The 21,114-nt window shown below is 36.1% G+C and overlaps 1 protein-coding gene across 1 annotated transcript in view; it reads left to right on the top strand.

Moving 5' to 3' along the window:
• The first annotated feature begins 2,638 nt into the window (after positions 1–2,638).
• Positions 2,639–21,114, top strand: part of LOC148652203 (vitellogenin-like) — a 37,033-nt gene continuing 18,557 nt past the window's right edge. The window contains exons 1-13 of the mRNA XM_088598892.1: positions 2,639–2,715; positions 2,810–2,830; positions 5,637–5,788; positions 6,411–6,662; positions 7,007–7,168; positions 7,463–7,611; positions 8,091–8,241; positions 8,615–8,772; positions 10,337–10,502; positions 14,541–14,666; positions 15,772–15,990; positions 17,715–17,932; positions 18,042–18,139. Coding sequence (XP_088455018.1) covers positions 2,676–2,715; positions 2,810–2,830; positions 5,637–5,788; positions 6,411–6,662; positions 7,007–7,168; positions 7,463–7,611; positions 8,091–8,241; positions 8,615–8,772; positions 10,337–10,502; positions 14,541–14,666; positions 15,772–15,990; positions 17,715–17,932; positions 18,042–18,139 — 1,912 coding nt within the window. The 5' untranslated portion in view covers positions 2,639–2,675. The remainder of the gene's footprint in view (positions 2,716–2,809; positions 2,831–5,636; positions 5,789–6,410; positions 6,663–7,006; positions 7,169–7,462; positions 7,612–8,090; positions 8,242–8,614; positions 8,773–10,336; positions 10,503–14,540; positions 14,667–15,771; positions 15,991–17,714; positions 17,933–18,041; positions 18,140–21,114) is intronic.

The following is a 21,114-nucleotide window of genomic DNA, read 5'->3' as shown; positions in this document are numbered from 1 at the left end:
TTTTGTGAAATTAATGCCATAAGTTTAAAGTTTATTTATTATTGCAATGTTTGCATATCTTGCTTCAGAATGATAGCTTTAATGTCAGTTTGACATTAAACCTGCTATTGGTACATGGTGACATTAATGTTTTTTTCACATCCCTTTCATCAATATTTGCATTACATAAATGTTTAAAAAGGTTGAAACTCTAGCATTGCTGTAACATGTGTCAACTGTTTAATGATTGTACAGGTTTAAATTGCACTGAATTACCACTTACAGGGAAAAAGGTCTCCATAAAAACTGAAATTACTATGTCTGGTCACTAGATGGAGCAGAAATATCTCTTTTGTTGATTTATAAAACATGAACTATGAAACATCTTCCTTTTGAGAAGCATTCACCTTTATTTTCTATTTACAGCTGCTACAGTAAATGTAATTTCTATCCCCTTGTTTCTTTATGCTCAAAACATCACATACTGTATGCCAGTGGCCCTCCCTTAATCCTGGGGAATATTCTACTCTTTATGTGGGTTTACATTGAAACTGAGCTCTAATTTTACCACTGCATATAGAACTGAACTGCTTGTTTGTTGAAGCTTGGTTTATATGTTACAGAATTCAAGCCCTAAGTTTCATAAATGCCCTACTTGAAGCATATTGTTTCTACCAACATTCAGCATAGAGAATTTTAGTCTGTCTACCTGAGTTGTTAAGCTATAGTTTTGATAGCAGCTTTTAATGGGTGCTCAGTTTATTAAAATAGAAACAGGTGTCAATATATCAGTGTGCTCACATCGATCTTATTGTTTTTCTTCTGCAGAAGTCTGCTTGGCTCAGACATACTGTAGGTAGACATTTGATACCAATTACAATTCAAAAGTCATCAAAAAATTTAAAGTAAACTAAAAAATGTGCCACAAACAGCACAAGTCAAATAGCCTGTGTTGGAGGAAAAGCCAAAAAAACAGGTTACATAGGTTCCCCAGGAGTGTGTTTGGAAACCTTTGATTTGTGTAGTTTCCTTTAGTTTCAAATTCCTTTAAGCACCTAGTATAGTGAACCATTGACAAAAGAAAAGATTTCTGAAGACTGAACAACTGAAAAGTTAAATTTCAGGGTCTCACCAATGATGAATGCCGTAAAGAAGATAAAAGTAGTAAAATTGATACCTGACTTGTGTTTGTGAAGGTTTTTGTATATTGCTTTTGTAGAATTTTAAAAAAATGTAAACATAAACATCTTCAATCTTCAATTTCTTTTGAATGTATGTAGAAAAAAAAACATTATTTTTCCAACCAATTGTCTTCTTTAAATTCTTAAATTACTTAAACATGGTAATCAGTGTTACACATATTCCTCACACTGTCTAGCACAAATATTTAACTGGGTTTAAGGTTCCCACTTGCCATAGGTTTGTATGGGAGAGCCCCTTCTCTATTTATCATCTTGTGTAATGAATGACCTTGCTATGGCAGCATCTTTCCACATTGTTAAAAAGCCCTGTACCAGGAAATCAGTAATTAGTTGATTGGTTGAGAGGTTGATGGTTTGGGGTTTTAAGGGGTGCTAGTGACAGTAGTTTAAATCCAGTTTTAGCACACTCTTAAACATAGCACTCTCACACACTGACTCAGTAATATACAGTAGTTATGCAATGTTTTTTGTTGCTAACTTTACCACTGCTTACGTTATTTAATTGTCAATGCGTTGTATATTTAAAATCAAATACAGAATGTGGAAGGTGTATTATGTTGGGTACAAAATCAGGGATTCACATAATTCTGATGAGGTAGTTGGTGTATGCCAGTACAAAGGAAGATTGATATGTACAAAGAGCTTCCAGAGACAGTCTAAAGCATGAGTGACACCTCACTTAGAATATGTTGTGTCTTTTCGTGCATTACTGTTTATACAAAAAGAAATTGGTGTTTAATTAGTATAAGAGAGATCAACCACGCAGGTTGATTTTAGATATAAAGGCCTGTCTATTAACACTACAAGGTTAAAACTATTTAAATCATAAAATACTTTAGTATTTTATCTTGATTGATTCAAGTATTAAAAATACTTAATGATGCCCGTTGCTTCAGTGTCTGCATTGAAAATCAAACCATAGGACACAAGAAACCAGACAAAGTGCAAAAAAGTCTATGAGCAAAATATTTTTACACATTTTTTAGACAAAGGGTTTTAGTTTCTGGTACAAGGTACCCAACCAAATTAGTGAGGCAAATTACCCATTTTCCATCCAGAAAATTCTATCTATCTTTTTTTATGGTTGTTAGTAGCTTATTAATTCTTGAATCCCATGAACTGGAAAAGTCAGCTGAATCAGTGAAATATGAATAATAGTTATATTTCAATCACCAAGAGATCTGTTGATAAAGAGATGCCACCTGGTACTATCCCTTTCTCAGTGTGCATAGACTGTTTTCTAAATTTGATCTTAAAATAATTTCATTTTTTTATTTTTAAATGTTTACTTGCATTTAGAAAATGGTTGAATACCACCCCATATCTGAAAACCCAAATGATTAAATTAACAGTGCTCTGGGTCATTTTAACCGAGCTGACTGGATGACAGTGAATTCCAAAAGATATAAAGTCTGAAGTTCAGAAACTCCAACCCCTCAAGTTTTCTATAAATAATACACATGCAGTCTTTTGGACTCAATTGCAGATGTTATCATGAAGGGACTTCTCTTAATAGTGAGTTTAGCCTTAGTGGGTAAGTTGTCTTAGATTGGAACCCCTTTTAAAATTTAATATACATATTTGGCTATTTAAAGGCATTGATTTCTTTTCTTTCTGTGTTATTTTAGGATGTGATAAAACCAGTTTAGGTAAGTATTATACAGTTAATATGTTGAATTCCATAAATATTTAAATGTTAATTCAAAATAAGACTGGTGTTAAGTCAGATCAATATGTAATCAAATTTAGTAACTTTAGTAACTTTTATAGTTCATTTATGCACTATAACAAACGTATACAGTATGTATACAGTATGTTTTTGCAGTTCATGTTTCATGTGTAGGGCAACACAGTGGCACAGTGTTTAGCTTTGCTACCTCGCAGGGCTGGGCCCCTGGGTTCAATTCCAGTGGTGCTGTGTGGAGTTTGTATGTTCTCACATTGTTTTGTGGGTTTTTTCCTGGGGATTTGGTTTCCTATCACAGTGCAAAGACAAACTGTTAGGTTAAATGGCTTCTATAAAAAGTGCCCCAAGTATGAGTGTGTGCATGTTTGTGTCTGTGTGTGTCCTGCGATGGACTGGTGTCTCGTCAAGGATTTATCCTGCCATACAGTCTGTACATTGCTTGCCAGGATAGAGTCTGGGTCCCCCACAACCCTGAATTAGATAAAGCAGTTAGTAAATGGATGGATGGGTGGATTATATATGTGGAAATTAATCTTTTTTGGTTGCTATAAGTGTACTGTATATTGATGGAGTTCTAACTGAAAATACAGTAATATGCTTACACTATACCTGGTATAAACAGTATGTACTGTAGATGTTAAGATTATACTGAAACCATATAAAATATATACATGCAGAAATACATTTATACATTTAAATATGAAAATTATACTGTATACTGTAATCAGTAATAGAATTATTACGTTTGAAAGAACATTTTAAAATTGTGCAAGCTGTTAAGCACATCAATTGTTTAATCGGAGTAGTAGTAATAGGTACAAATACACATATTAAGAAGACATACATAGACAGATTAAAAATAATGAAATAAACCCAGCATTTCATTCTGCATATTGTCTATACATTCTTAATCATGTTTTTTTAGTGTTTTTTTCTGTATGTGTACCAAAAGTAGCATTTATAGAGCATTTTAAGAATCAAAAATAGCATTACGGTGCCCCCAGTATCAATTTCCAGCTATGCTACTGAGAGAATTTTGCTTTCCAAAAGAATTCTAAAACCGAATGGATGGCAAACCCAAAGGAAGACAGATGAGACTACTCAAAATTAGTCATCTAGATATACCTTCACTGCCCTCCATATGTATTCAGACAGTGATGTCAAAATTGCCTTTTTTTTGCTGTATAATCAAGCAATTCAAATCTGGGATGAAAAGATTAATAGGATGCAAGTGTCACTGTTAATTTCTGATTATTTATGTGTGTGTATATTGTACTGTTTCAGAATAATAGCAGTTATTGTGTTTTATCCCCCCCCCCATTTCAAAACCATAGGATTTAGCCTTTGCTCTTCCTTTTGGTATCTGCCTTTGGAGTCAGTGGGCCAAAACCAAAATGAAGACTTCTTCAGAATTATAAAGTCTATGCCACAAGATGCAAACTACTCATCAGCACCAAAAATAGAAGGATTACAATTTGTAAAAAGTACAGAGATGAGTCAGTGGAGCTCTGGAACAAAACATTATGGACAGATGAGACAAAAATAAACCCCTTCTAAAGTGATGGCAAGCTGAAAGTGTGGAACGAACTGCAGATGTTCACTCATCTTTATTGATGATGGAACTAATGTCTGTAGCAACTTGAATAACTTCACAAGTGTACAGGAATATCTTGTCTGTCAATATGTACAGATATGTCAGTATGTCCAACATGTAGCAAGACAATAATCCAAAACACATGGTTAACACAATCATGTTCAATGGGAAAAAAGTGGAAAGTTTTAGACTGGCCAAGTCAATCTCCTGATTTAAATGCAATTGAGCATGTATTTCACTTGCTGAAAAGAAAAGACTGAAGTCAGAAACTGCCCAAAACAAACAGAAACTGGAAATGGCAGCAGAAAAGGCTTGGCAATGTATCTAAAAAAAACAATAGTTTGGTGATGTCAGTGTGCTGCAGGCTTGATGCAGTTATTGTGTGCAAAGAATTTGCAACCAAATACCAAATAATAGTTTTATATGACTTTAATTTTCTAAAATTTGTTCCAGTATTTACAGTATGCTAAAATAGTAGGATGGAACACAAAAAGTAGTATTATTCTAAAACATTTTAGAAGCACAAATTCCCAGAAACACCCAGAATAAAAGGTGATATTCTATACTTTGGCTCATATTCATCTTTTCATCTCGAATTTGAATGGCTTGGGTTTAGCAAAAATAACTATTTTGACTTCACTGGAGGATAGGGTATTTATTCAAAATAACATTTCTTAGTTCAGGTGGGTAGCTGCATCAGCATGTTTAGGCTGCAAAGGAACAACTGATAGGTTTATTCCATGCTGAAAAGAGAAGAAAGAAAACACAACATTTTGTCTGTGAAGGCTCAGCATGGAATAACATTTCTTAGTTCTCAAGCCACAATGTTTCTTGATATTCATTACTTGTATTACACAGTACTTTCAAACCTTTGTTGTTTTAGGAATCTTTATGTGGGTACCTAAAAAAGGTGAACTGTCATTTTAATGAGTTTACATAAAATACAAATACATATAATAAGTTTTAAAAGGTAAAGATAACTCTGTCAATTGTAGGAGACAGGAGGGTGCAATTCAGAATTTTTAGGAAGTTCCAGGACAATTGGGTAGAATGATGAGCACTGTGAGGCACCACATAACTCATAAAGTGAGTTGTAATAATTCATAACATGTATTTACTTGCTCATCATTCTCCTTACATTCATTCAATACATTAATTCAATTCTTTGATTAAGAACCAGGGCTGAATTCAAGAAAGACCTATGAGTACAATTATGAGGGAACCGTGAGAATTGGACATGTTGAAAAGAATATGGTGGAATCAGGCTTAAAAATCTCCTGTTCGGTAGAAATCAGCGGGATTGCAGATCACACCTTCCTTCTCAAGGTACTGTACATATCTATCACTTTATGTGTACTGTATATTTCTACTTCTGTTAAAACAAGTATAAAAGTATAGGCAAATTAGTCTTTTTAGAGAATTAAACAGTCTACAAGAGAAAGGATTATTCTGCAAGTTAAGGAAAAATAAAATTTGTGCCTTCAGGATGCAACTTGGATTCACATCTACGGGCATCTTGTAGCCAGTTCTAAGTTTATTTTTAATTTATAGATAATTAAATTTGATTAGTTTTCACTGTTATTCACCATAGTGAAACACATAACAATAAGCCTTAATATCCCTTACTAAATATGTGTAGTTCACATTTTAGTAAATGTTTCTGAAAAATATGTAACCATGCTACAGTAAAACAGCCAAAAGCATAGAAATATTGTTCTAGTAAAATCAGAAATTTCAGCTCATGTACTGTATGTTTTTCTTATTGTGTAGTATTTTTTATGGCTATTAAAATATGATATTTCTTGTTCCATTAATAATCAAAGTAGACTTTAGAATAGGTCTTCCCTTTTATCTAACCTAGCACTTCAGTTATACAGCAGGAAATGTCTTCAAACAGGAGTGCCTGGAGTTTTCCTAAATGTTTATTTGATCATTGCTATTTTTATAGGTTATCAATCTGTCCGTTGAAGAATTAAATGGTATCCCTGGAAAGAGTGGATTTTATTCCTCACCAAAGCTGACAGACAGAATATCTTCACAACTTACACAACCCATTAAATTTGAGTACATTAAAGGACAAATTAGGGACATCTATGCAGCACCAAATGTCTCTGAGACAGTTGTGAACATTGTGAGAGGTATTCTCAATTTTCTACAAGTCACAGTCAAGAACACTCATGCTGTTTATCAACTTGAAGAGGTTTGTATCATTATTTTAAAACAGTTTTGTTTTGTCTGAAGGTATATGCTCCATTGAAGGACAAAATATCAAATACTATACCAGAACAATTATAGCAATACTGAATATACAGTATGTACAGTAATCTTTACAGACTTGATATATACAGTATAAGCTGTATATACAGTATATCAAGTCCCTCTCATGCAGATCATTGAATCATCTACTATGCTTGTCTGCTAATGTGATGTAAACATTCTATATTTCATTAGATCTATATTCACTTTTACAAGGTTTTATGTCAAGAATATTGATCTGAAACAGGATAAAAGTATACCAAAACAACACTTTATTTATTTTTGCAGCTTGGAATCCATGGCTTTTGCCATACCAGCTACGTTATTGAGAAGGACAAAAAATCCAAGGAAATCTATATCACTCGATCAACAGACTTAAGAAATTGTCAGGAAAAGGCAGAAAAGTACATTGGTCTAGCTAATGCTCCAAAATGTAAAAACTGTAAAGAGGTAAAATATTTTTTTTCTTTTTAAAATAAAGCATTCAAAAATGTGGATTTTAAAACAAATGTAATTAATACCATGATAGAAGCCAGCTATGATACCAAGTGGAAGAAAAACTACATAATTTTTAAACTTTTCATCCTTGAAATAAGCACAAATAATACAACTGTGTCTCTGTTACACACTTGTTATGATGCTATGACATTACTGAAGAAGAAAAGTACTGAAGTACTAGATCTGTACTAAAGTAGGCTATTTCTCTTAAAACATAACTAATGTGTTCTGTAATTATACATTTAGAAAGGCTCACAAGCAGAAGAAACTGTCACGTATACCTACACCATGAAACTAACTGACGGAGGTGCCCTGATCACTGAAGCAAATGTACAAGAAATGCACCAATTTACACCATTCAATGTAAAGGGAGGAACTTCTCTACTGGAGGCAACGTATGTCAATTGTTTATGGACTTGTTCATTGTTGGTTTGTACCAGTTAATGATTTTCTTAACCTTATTTGAAACATGGGGATTCAGGATTTATTGTTTTGGGAAACTACAGGGAGTTCTCCCTGTGTTTGCATGGGTTTACTCCAGGTTGCCCTAGTTTCCTTTGGCAGTTGAAAGACATACTGGTATATTGATTGGCTTCTGGACAAACTGGCACTTGGTGTGAGTGAGTGCAAGCCTGTGTGTTTGTCCTGGAATGGATTGGCATCACATCAGAATGTACCCAGCCTTGAGTCTGTTGCTTGCTTTGCCACTGCCCTGAATTGGAAGAATAATTTAGAATATGAAAAGTGAAGTACAAAACTTCAACAAACAATAATAAATTTTCCAAAGATGTTGTTTGAATTCATAGGTATTATGGAACATACTTTACATAGATTGTTTTTTCTGCTTTACTTTCTCAAATAATCTGTTTTATAGTAAAACATTTGTGCTAGTAAATGTGAAGGATGCTCAAGGGAAACCACCTAAAATACTACTCCAGAACAAAGGAAATCTGAAGTACAAGTTTGGAAGTGAATTAAATCAAATACCACTAGTTTTAATGAAAATGGAAAACCCAGAGTTCAAGGTACCGATATGAATCACCATTATTATCTTATGAGTCTTAAAAGAAAACAAATAATTTGTGTGTTTAAATTTATTCTTCAGTGTCTGCTTCTAAAAGATTATAAATTAACCAGAATTATTAAGTGGTGTTTCAGCTTCATTTTTAGTATTAATATGATTATGGTTTTAACGTTCAGCAAAGTCATTAACTTCATTGCATTTCATTGCATTGCCTACCTCACAGAGCTGCACACAGAGGTATATATTGTATAATCAATTATAAAAGAAATTCAGTTAACAAATAAAGTTAGAAACAAAATAATTTAGACATCATTGTATTTAGCATATTAAATAATTTAATAAACTAATCTTACATCTTCTTACATGCATTTCAGATTGCAGAATTAATTCAGCGCTTGGTGCAGGCCAATACACAGCAGATAGATGCTAATTTAACCACTGATATCCTAAAGCTGTATCAAGTCCTGCGTGGTTCAACAATTGCAAACCTTGAGGCTGTATGGAAAAACTCTTCTGATGACACAAACAAAAGGTAAATGTATACATAAAACAATTTTCCATTATTCTGATTAATTTGTTTAGTCTCTAATGTTAATTTTGAAAAATATTCACTTTGTTGACACTTCTCTCATCACAATCTTGTGTAAACGGTCAATTTTACATTTTATATTTTAATCAGTGCTTTGAAAGTTTTCATTTTTATTATATACATATTCATAAGTTCATATGTATTATATACATTTCATAAAAGCAAAAAGTCAAAAGAACTAAATAAACCCCACTTCAGTCTTTTTGATAAATATAATTGAAAGAAAATGTATCTATTGCAATCCTGACAGTTGTATTCTTACGATATTATGAAAGTTGTATTTTTATTTTCATTTTTTTCCATGGCTTTTTATTGTTACACTTGGCTAATGAAGGAATTTAATGTATTTTCAGTATACTCCCCTTTTGCTCCATCGATTTTTCCCCTCTGTGAAACGATATCGGCATTCGTATTTATGCAGGTTGTTTGTTATGTCACTTACTTAACAATGATATGCAATGTGATATTTCAACCATGTAGCAAATACTATACAGATGCAAAAATATGAAAGTTTGCTGCCCTAAGGATAATCTATATGATGGGCTTAGATTCTCCACAGTGTACACTTTAATGTTGTTGTAGACTACACAAAATGCTATTGTGCATTGACATGAAGTAAAAGAGCAGTAGCAGGCTATAAGCTGGGACACTTCTGCAAGATATATTAATAATGCTATATTGTGCATTCTAGCTGGAGGTGCCTGTTGGCTAGATGACAGTTGCAGATAATTAAAATTATTTAACTTATATATAGAATTTATCATATGCAACCCCATATCGGTGTTACCAAGTGGAGATTTGTCTTGATCTTCTGTGTGGCAGATGCACTCAGCATGTACATATTGTATTACTGACTTACTTTGACTTCCTGTAAGGGAATGCTTTTGTTTGACTAGCCCCATAAAACTCACTGTTTTACAGCATCTCAGTGAATACTCTCAAGATACATATTCACCTGTCATTTCCATTAATAATGCAGTTTAACTTCTCGCAATTGTCACTTCACAGAACTTGATTTCATGTCTAAATAAATCCTTTCACTGGCCTTGAATCAATGGCAATTAATGTCTCAGTTTGAATAAGTAAATGTATCCTAGAAACAAAAGAATGATGTATATTTATTTCTTTTGTAACCCGTTTTATGATCACAATTTTCAAATCAGAGACAAAGACACTATGGGGTTGAAATGTCCTTTACTGCATTTTCTAGCTACAGCCAAAATATCTATATTACAGGTGGATGCTGACATACCCTGTGATTGCACTTGGTGGCATCCATCTGTTGAAATTATTCTTATGCAAAAAGATATGGCTAGGTTATACATTTTGTCATACTGCAAAAAGGAATGAGGCTATGGTTAAATGTTTCCTCTTATTTTAAAAATCTGCCTCATTATCTCCTTTTGCCCCTTTTTTCTTAATTTATGAGCTTACATTTTTTTGTGCCATTTATAATAGTTCTTTCAAAAAACAAAATCGGTGTTAATCAAGAATATTGTACTTACAGGAGGTGGCTACTGGACTCCATGACTGCAATTTCAGATACCAAGATAATCACATTTCTTAAAAACAGAATTAGGAATGACGAGATTACACCAAATGAAGCGGGACAAGCTTTGCTCGTAATACTCAATAAAATCACACCTGATTCTGAAGCAGTTGAACAGTCTCGGGTAAGGCTAACTATATGCCATATGTTTATTACATTATGCAATAATTCTTGCAGAAACTGAATAGAATGTGTATTAACATACATATTTTGAAGCCATAAGAAATATAAAAAAGTTTGAATACTTTTTACTGAAGAAACTGAAGAAAAGTAGAAATATGCCATTTAATGGAAATTTTATTTCAGAAGGTTGCTGTGCAGATAGACTGAGTTTTTGTATCAGAGCTGCCAAAACCATTCCTGGTTAAGTACATACAGTGGTATAAAGTAAATATTACAATACACCTTCTTTCCGAGCATATAACAACTTCATTTCACACAAGGTGACCTATTTTGCTTTCTTAAACAAATTAGTAGTTGTGCATCCGAAAACATAAGGAATTTAGTCACTGGTTTTTGCCCCAGTTGTTCATTTTTTAAAAAACACTATTAACTTCTGAAGAGCTGAAAAGTTTTAGTGTATCCTCTCTAATAGTAGTACTACCATATTAGACGCTGCTTCTATTGCTGAAGAAGCAAGGCTTTGTTGTCTGTGTATGTTACCTTGTGCTATGAGGTTCACTTTCTATACATATAGTATTACACCCAAGCTTCTATTTGCACCATTATATCAACATACCTGATGGGCATTTTATACTGTGGTATGGTACTTTTTGACCTTGCATGTGCCTCTTGTGAAATCAGTGCAGCTGTGCAAATCTTCACCAGAGCTATTGTACACTTAGTCCCCTGCATGTCCCTTGTTTTCCCATACACTTATTGCCTTACATGCATGGGTACCTCCTCTATAGTCTGTACTGTGAATTCGAGCTCTTATAGAGTGGCCAGTGCAACTCTGACATTCATTCTTTGACACTACAGAATCTATCTCCCTATATTCTTCATGTCTTCTAGGCTTCCCTGACTTCCTATACGTGACCCTCACCTAACAATCCATGGAAGTCACTGGTCTGACTTAATTCCCGCTAGCTGCCTCTGCAGTCAAAATCCTGGTGCAAACCCTGATGTAGGGGGTTTGTGAATTTACTGGCACGATATTTAGTTGTAACAGTAAATTGCATGAGTTTACTTTGGCGTTTTAGGAATCAATCACCGAGACAACAAGGAGTCTTCACAAGGATTTACAACACACGGAATACATTTATTTATACTGTAACGTTGCCATAGCCAAAATGTAATGTAGTGGCTCTCTGAATGCACCAGTTCTGTAGGGTTTGGGCATTTACTGAGACAATTATTAATTGTAGCAGTAAATCAAAAAATTGATTCTTTTGATGGCTTTAGAATCCAACCATGCGACATAACTCAAACAACGCACACACACAGGTACTAATACACGAGGATACATTTATTAATACATAGAATATGCATATAAAACTAACAGATCTTATCGAGAGGGTTATCAGAATACAAAAGGTATATATTCAGTCAGTTACAAAGAGTTACATATATCAAGAGGACATACGTTCAGTATATCATTCATTAAGACCGTTTCATAAATGAACTTGGTTATAACTTCTACATTAGATACTCAAAACAAGTACATAACTCTTAGGAATTAAATTGATATCAACTGGTTGGGATAACAATTGAATTCTCGAGCTGTAATGCATTGAAGTTGAATACTCATCCAATCTCTGGGGATTCAGATCTCCTGCGGGCAAAAAGAAACAGTTGCAGGCTGTTGCTGTCCAATCCGCGCTCTCTGGCTGTGTGCCAGGCTGTGCTGTGCGGCTTGCGACGGTGCGCTGCAGATGCTCACTGGCCGGCTAGTTAGCTTTAACTAGCAAAGTTTGTGCACAGGAGAAAAGATGACTGTGGGTCCCAGCAAGTCAGGAAGAGGACCAGTTCGTTCCTGATGAAGAGCTAGTTCTGAATAGTGATTCAGCTGTCCACAGTTCTGACCTGTTCACGAGGCCTGCTGCTAATGCTAACCTCGGGTGGATCCTCTGGTTACTCTCTGGCAACCTCCGCTCTAGACTCTTAGAACAAAGGAAAGTTCTGGCACTCGGACACACTGAAAGTTCCATGGGCATCAGAGTCCCACGTGGGTTACTCGGCCCTACCAGTCCCTGATTGGTTGATCAAGGTGAGATATGAGTCACTTACTCCTGACACTTAGGAATGCAGTCCAGATGTCCAACTGGCACTCCCTAGACAGATAGGCACCAATGGATGACCACTGATCATGATAGCCAGGCTAAGCTAAGTGCATCCCCCTTTGGGAGGTGTCCTAGGAAACCTTATCAAAGGAACCTTAAATCAGCCTGAATGAATAGTTTCTCTGTGGCTGCACCACAGAGATGAACAGAGAGATGAGGCCTAATTTGGGAAGGCTCAGAACACTTAATTCTTTCTTATTAATAAGCCTCGCCGCTACAATACACAGAAACAATGTGTACAAAAAAGCATTCAAAGTGCACAGGGTGGTGACTGCTCAGTCGGGGGGAATCAAACAAAAAAGGGAGAAACTTGCTTTGCTCCCTGTGTTGCAGTTACTGCTGAATAATGCTCTATTCAGACATGTCGATGTAAAGTCCGACTGTATTGCTCTGGTGATCGAGCTGATGCACGGTGGTAGCTAGCTGGTCATGAGGTCCTGCTGCAGGCTACACCTCGGACAGAATTCTGTCTTTATGTATGGGCTTGGCCTCTAACTTGCTGCCTTGGGAAAAAGTCCCAAAATTCAAACAACAAACATGGCAAGCATGTGGTTCTACTGTCAGCCAGCCAATTTGGTTCAGCAAAGAGAGGAGGGTGGCCAAGTTAGAAGTGATACACTGCTTTTTAATTGGAGAAAATACAGTTAGTGATTGATTAAGAAGCTACCAGGTGGAGTGGGTACCCACACCCTGCAGCTCCCTGTTTGGTTGGTCATCTTGTTGTATGATTGACCATACCTTGTGACTTTTAGGGTTATCTCCAAATTTGCCTGTGTCCCTCTGCCATCCAGGCACCAGCAGTATACATCCATCTTAAGGGAGTACTGATAATGTATTTGGACTCTCCTGATACAAAAAATAAGTTAATCACTTGCTTACATGCAAAGACCACTAAATGATCCTGTGGCTGCGATCACAGATACATTCCTGTGACAGGCAACAGGCTGTTTGGTCCAGGCACTCAAAGATTTTAAGAAATACTCAATATCACAGAATTGTAAGTGAAATAGTAGGTCTTGTCCCTACACTGACAAACCCATAACTGTCAAATGATATAATCTATCCTAAAGGCAATATTAGGTCCACATCTCACCTCAAGAAAGCTTACACAATAGGGTATAAACATCAGCACTCCTATGGGATCTTCTTTAAAAAGCTGTCCACCAGGAAGCAGACAGTACTATGGCTTGTTTCAGATGTGTTTGTGTGAATCCATATCTTGACTATAGGAATGAATGTAGTGTCACTCATGGTAGCCTAACATCAGTTCTAGTTATGCCAGGTCAGGATTAAAATTGTGTCATCCATGGTGCCCATTTCTTGCTGATTAAGTCTAATCTAGTTCTCTGAAGGTCTGAAACAGCTTTGTATGTGTATAATGTCTCCCAGATTTTGAGCATAACATGGTTATATTGACTGAACATTTCAATGGTATGGGAGTACTGGTCTCCCCCAGTCTTGGACATTATTAGCAAACTCAAAGGTACACCCTTAAATGGCACAAATATATTCTCAGAAAGGGGACTGGAAATCAGGGAAAGGGCAGGTGCTCACTTCCAGCAATTAAACTGCTTTAGTGGGAAGGGTGGATGCATGCTGTAAATTTCTAAGACAGAGTACAAATATAGTCCTACCCACAAGCCAATATGAAAGAAGTCAGTCTATGGGAGTAAATGTATTGAATTAACTTATTTACTTTTTGCTCTTAATTTTTCTTGCTATTGTTCTCCAGTGTGGACATTTATTGAACTTCACACTTTGAAAGTGTTACATATATAGGGACATATGTTCCCTTGGATTAAAAAAAAAACCCACCAGATCAGTCATTATATAAACAACACACAATAACAGTATCTTTCAAATCTATATTATTTTTTTAGGAATTTCTTGAAACCACATTTAACAAGAACCATTCTGTTCTCTGGAGAATAACCATGCTTGCATATGGATCACTGATCTACAGGTACTGCGTCAACTCTGAGCACTGTCCTGGAAACGCACTGCAGGTACAATATATTATCATTTGATTGCTGCTTATTGTTTTTTTTTATTTTCCCTACAGCTGTTACAGAATTACAGCGGTTACCATGTCAACATCACTAGATGTTATAGCATTAATATTGGGCACACATTCCAAAATGTCATTGTTTTACAGTTGATGCATTTTAAAATGTGAACTCCTGACACAGGGTTAAGTTAAAATTAAGATAAATTCTAAAATAGCAAATTACCAAAACATCAAAACTGGGTGATTTAAAAATATCAATGTAAAAATTGCAAATTTGAAATTTACAGTGTCACATTTCAGCTAAGGATCATGTAGTTGGTAACATGTCTTTTACCAATACTTTTAGTTTATGATGTTATGTCAGAGAAACTGTCAATCTGCTGTAACCAATACATGTCCTTGTTGTACATGTTGTGATCCCCTTCATTTAATTATATATCTTGGAAATGCTTGTCAGAAGCCACATGATTAAGGTTCTGACTGACCAAAAACTACACTACCTGTCGCCCACATTACTTTATTTAGTTAGAATTTAGTTTTTAGTTACTTAATTGCCACATGCTGGTTACAAGACATCTTATAGAACATGATATCTCAAGATGAGTACCTAGCATATAACTTGTAATAATAATGACATTTCTCAGGACATGGGAAAGGTTCCTTTGGAATGCTTTGATTTCTAAAAACCAATAGCCACAAAGAATTTTAGAAAAAAATAGAAAAAAGAGTTATTAATGAAATGAAAAAGAAATAATTTGGAATATCCTTAGCCCTACCTCACACGGAGGAGAAATCCAAAAAATAATAGTTTGTTCTTAAATACAAAATAAAAGATACACTTCAACATAAGTTTAAAGGTAAGACTATAAAACTTTTGTGTCTGGTCCATGTAGCATACAAGTGAGCCACTTGTTAAAGTATGAAATAAGCAGACTTGCAGTGAGTTACGTGGAGCTGACAAACAACACTAGCTACTGCTGTGCTTGATCAACTTGGACTGGCGCTATCCTGTCACAATTATGTTAACATCTACCCTGGGGAAATTCTGAATAACAAAAAATAGTTTAAAACAAATATTCTGTTCCTCTTCAATTTTCTTACAGCCTCTTCATGATCTTGCTCTTGATGCTCTCAGCAATGGCAATGAAGAAGACATGATTCTAAACTTGAAGGCATTAGGGAATGCAGGCCAATATGCCAGCATGAAGATCATTATGAAATTCCTGCCAGGATTTGCTTCTGGAGCTTCACAGCTTCCTACCAGAGTCCAGAGTAATGCAGTACTGGCTTTGAGAAAAATTGCCATCAAAGATCCCAAGAGTGTGCGTATTTATTTTTTTAATGCAGTGGAGAGTGTGAAGCAAATCAGTAGCATAGAGTACCAACAGAAAATTATGGGAATTACATTTTCTTAAATTTTACCATTGTTTAATTGAAAATGTATTTTTCTTGAAAACAAAAGTGGTTTTTAATTTGCAGTTGTGTATGAAGTATAAAAAATGAATAGATGTATGTAAAATAATATATTTAGTACAGTTAAAGGGGTAAATACAATTGGTATCTGGTGGTTTAATATGGACTGAGTGCAGCCATGCTCTATTTTATGGTCAGAAATTTTGAGTGTTTGGTCTTCTCTTTAAAGGTAACTGGAAACAACTCATGTCGTGATGGGAAAAGGTTTAAGAGAATCCTAGAAAAAGAATAGTTTATGCATATCAGTCTGTAGAGCGTTACAAAACAATTTGAGGCTTCTTCCATCCACTGTCAGACAGGTACACAGGACCAGATGTCCTGCCAAGATCTCCTCAAGAGCAACCCAAAATCATCTAAGAAGTCAGAAAGACCCAGAATAACATCTGAGAATCTGCATACCTCTCTTACCACAGTTAATGTCAATATAAATGCTTCCACTGTGAGGAAAAGAGACTGAACAGGACTGGTTTCCATGGGAGGATATCTAGGAACAACTCCTGAAAGATCCACAAAAATTCTGGAAGATTGTTCTATAGACTGATGAGTCAAATATGGACTTTTTGGCCACAATGAGATGAGAAACTTTTTATATGGTGAAAACCAAACAATTGCTTTTAACAGAAAAATCTCATCCTGAATATCAAGCATGGTGGCAGGAGTATCATAATTTGGGGATGCTTTGCTAACCAGGACCCAGAAGGCTTGTCACCATAGACAGAACCATGAATTTGTTTCTATATCAGCAATTCTGGCGAAACCATCAGGAAAAAGGCTGAGGTGAATGGTCTTCATGAGACAATAGCCAGGAACAAACAAAAAGAACATTGGTGTTCATTCAAAGGTAGCCAAAGAGCACCTCGATGATTCACAAGATCACTGGGACAATATTCTGTGGAGAGACAAGTCAAAAATTGACACAATGAGAAAAGTTTAATGTATCAAATTCTGGAGGAGAATGTCAGACTATCCATTCATCAGCCGAAGCTTAGCCATAAGTAGGTGATGCACCAAGACAATGATCCTAAATTTACAAGTGGATCTACAAAAGAATGGCTGAAGAGAATGTTTAGAATTTGTGACTGAGAAGGTCAGAATTTGGACCTAACCCCACTGAAATATAATGGCAGGTCCTGAAGCAAGCTGTTCATACCAGGAAACCTTAAAATATCAAGAAGTTCAATAAACAAGAATGAAGATTAAAAGATAGGGATTAATCTACTGAAAAGAGGAGGGAATCAAAATATGTTAAATCTAGCCAGTCTGTAACTGGAAAACCAAACATTTAGGAGGAAATATGCAGTAGACAGGAGAAAGAGATCTGTGCAGCATGTGAATAAAAGTGATGAAGGAGACAGGCGAGAAGGTGAGAGTCCGCATTTGATTTTTTCAGGGTGTCTATAAATGGAGAGCAGGATAGATCCATAAGGATCATTTACAGAAATGAAACAGGAAAAGAGAGTTAGACAAAGAACTTTGCCATGAAACCTGAAAGGAATGATTAGTGAGGTAGAGACAAGCAAGAGATTTCATATTTTGAATAAAATGCTGAATGTATCCTCATCAACTTTCCTAGGTACAAGACATTGTAACGAAAATCTTTTTGGACAAAAATATCCATGCTGAAGTCAGAATGTTTGCTTGCCTGGTCATATTTGAAGCAAAACCATCTATGGCTCTTGTTTCAACAATAACTGGATATTTGTTGAAGGAATCCAACCTACAAGTAGCCAGTTTCTGCTATTCACAAATTGAAGCACTTGCAAGATCTGTTACTCCTGACAACCAAGAGCTGTGAGTGGTAAAAACATAATTAAAATCTTTTTTAAAGATAATAAATTACCATACAATGCAATGCATCATAATATGCTTTGTTACACTGTTTTACATTGATTTTTCACAGGTCTATTGCTTGCAGTGCAGCTGTGAAGATTCTGAGGCCCAAGCTTGCTCATCTAAGCTACCGTTACAGCAAAGCTTTTCATTTTGATTGGTTTCATGGTAAGCACAAATGTCATCCATCCTTAGATAGCCTTTTATTGCTGATAAGCATAACATCAGATATACAGTAAATGTCAATTCCTAGTTACTTAAGTAACTGATGTGTAAAATGCAATAAAAGCTTGTGAATATGTTACATACCCTTACTGATGTAGCACTGTTAAGGTCTAGACCAAATGTTTTAGTAAATAAGAGACATCTACCCAAATAACATCTGAACCAAGAAGATTTCAAACAATAGCCCGAAAGGCTATTGAAATTGCTTCAGAAAATGTTGTTTTTTATGGAGTTTACAACAAACGTTCGGTAGGGATAACAACAACAACCAAGTTTAATCAGACTCAGCTGTCAATAATTATCAATCGCTCCTGACATCCATTCCTCTCCCAAAATGCTATAAATACTGACGAGATCCCTATCTCTCTCTCTTGCATGTCTCTTGCATCCCACCTCTACCCCATCTCCACCTCTGCAGCTACCCCTTGGTCACCCTGCATGGGGGTCCTGGCCTCCTTGTCCAATGGCCGGGAGGTCAGCCCTCAGCCAAGCGGGTTAAGCCAAACTCTCGCTCCATAATCCTACATGACGCTTTAATCTTGGGTGCATATACAAATACAATAGTTGTATTTATGAAAAAATTAATATAAATACAGGATAAAGAAAAATAATTTTAAAATGATCAGAAATTATCTATTTTAATAACACTCTTGCACGTACATTAAATGCATGTCTATACATTTATATTTCTAAACAGATTTTGTTTGCTAAACAATTTATAGCATTTTTGAAGTTCCACAGTAAGTAAACAATAGATAGAATTACAAGTGCAAGCACAATAATACTAGTATAAAAAGTGATACACAAAAGCAAAATATATACAAATACATAACAATTCAGGATGTTTGGGAGTTCAAATTCTAATCCCAACTTCAGCATTACAGCAAATCACACTGGTTTGCTGGGTGTAATTGTCCAGCAGGATGTGACAATGCTGATCTCCAACTGGTACTGTCATTTCATCAGGAGAGATAATATTATTTATGGTGTTTGACAAAGTGTAATTTAAGCTATCTTTTTGTATTCTTCAGCTCATTTCATCATTAGAATTTGGCCAGTAGTAATTTAGACACTCGGCAAGTGCACCATGTTTCCAGTGAATAACCGGAACATTTAAACTACCAAACTTGAGTACCAAATACAATAATGCAGTACTATGTAAGCATTATTGATGATGTCATTGATACCTGAAAGGTCCAAGTTGAAGCCTTAACAAGTGTCTTGACCAGGTACTGCAAGAGGTCAAGAACTGAGTAGTTCTGATTTCTGGGTAATTCAAACAGTGGGGAGCAACTATGGGGAATGAAACACATGAATGGTGTGGGAATAGACATAGTGTGGCAGAAGAGGTGTAGTGTGCTCTCTGAAGGCACCAGTTCTGTAGGGTTTGGGCATTTACTGGGACAATTATTAATTGTAGCAGTAAATCACAAAATTGATTCTTTTGATGGCTTTAGAATCCAACCATGCGACATAACTCAAACAACGCACACACACACGGGTACTAATACACGAGGATACATTTATTAATACATAAAATATGCATATAAACCTAACAGATCTTATCGAGAGGGTTATCAGAATACAAAAGATATATATTCAGTCAGTTACAAAGAGTTACATATATCGAGAGGACATACGTTCAGTATATCATTCATTTAGACCGTTTCGTAAATGAACTTGGTTATAACTTCTACATTAGATACTCAAAACAAGTACATAACTCTTAGGAATTAAATTGATATCAACTGGTTGGGATAACAATTGAATTCTCGAGCTGTAATGCACTGAAGTTGAATACTCATCCAATCTCTGGGGATGCAAATCTCCTGCGGCCTCTAAGAAACAGTTTCAGGCTGTTGCTGTCCAATCCGCGCTCTCTGGCTCGGTGCCAAGCTGTGCTGTGCGGCTTGCGACGGTGCGCTGCAGATGCTCACTGACCGGCTAGTTAGTGTTGGCTTTAACTAGCAAAGTTTGTGCACAGGAGAAAAGATGACTGTGGGTCCCAGCAAGTTAGGAAGAGGACCGGTTCGTTCCTGATGAAGCGCTACTTCTGAATAGTGATTCAGCTGTCCACAGTTCTGACCTGTTCACGAGGCTTGCTGATGCTAACCTCGGGTGGATCCTCTGGTTACTCTCTGGCAACCTCCGCTCTAGACTCTTAGAACAAAGGAAAATTCTGGCACTCGGACACACTGGCCGTTCCATGGTTGTCCGGGTCTCAGGATGGTCAGGAGGCGCGCTGAGAGAATGTCCTGCCCTTGGGAGCCTTCTGCTCCTGGGCCGTCCTGCCCTGGAATTCTCCTTTGAATTCCCTTTAGAAAAGTCCACAGAATTCTCCTGAATCCCTTCTGAATCTACCAGGCTCTCTGTGTTGCCTGTTTTTACCTGGAGGAACTTCAGCTCGTTGATTGGCTGAAATTTCCATGGGCATCAGAGTCCCACGTGGGTTACTCGGCCCTACCAGTCCCTGATTGGTTGATCAAGGTGAGATATGAGTCACTTACTCCTGACACTTAGGAATGCAGTCCAGATGTCCATTTGGCACTCCCTAGACAGATAGGCGCCAATGGATGACCATTGATCATGATAGCCAGGCTTAGCTAAGTGCATCCCCCTTTGGGAGCTGTCCTAGGAAACCTTATCAAAGGAAACCTTAAATCAGCCTGCATGAATAGTTTCTCTGTGGCTGCACCACAGAGATGAACAGAGAAATGAGGCCTAATTTTGGAAAGCTCAGAAACACTTAATTCTGCCTTATTAATAAGCCTCGCCGCTACAGAGGTGTGGAGGCAGAGAGACAGAGTAGAGGGAGAGATAAGATGATGAAGAGGTGGTACTGTACTAGAATGTTTGAGACAACAATGGATGAGAACAAGAGTTTTCAATCAGAAGATATTTCCACTTTTAATTTAAAT

This window comes from Lepisosteus platostomus, chromosome 11 (genome assembly GCF_059453375.1).
Source record: "Lepisosteus platostomus isolate fLepPlt1 chromosome 11, fLepPlt1.hap1, whole genome shotgun sequence".
Classification (NCBI taxonomy): Eukaryota; Metazoa; Chordata; class Actinopteri; order Semionotiformes; family Lepisosteidae; genus Lepisosteus; species Lepisosteus platostomus.
Note: the sequence above shows the minus strand (reverse complement) of the source record. Positions and strands in the feature narration are given on the sequence as shown.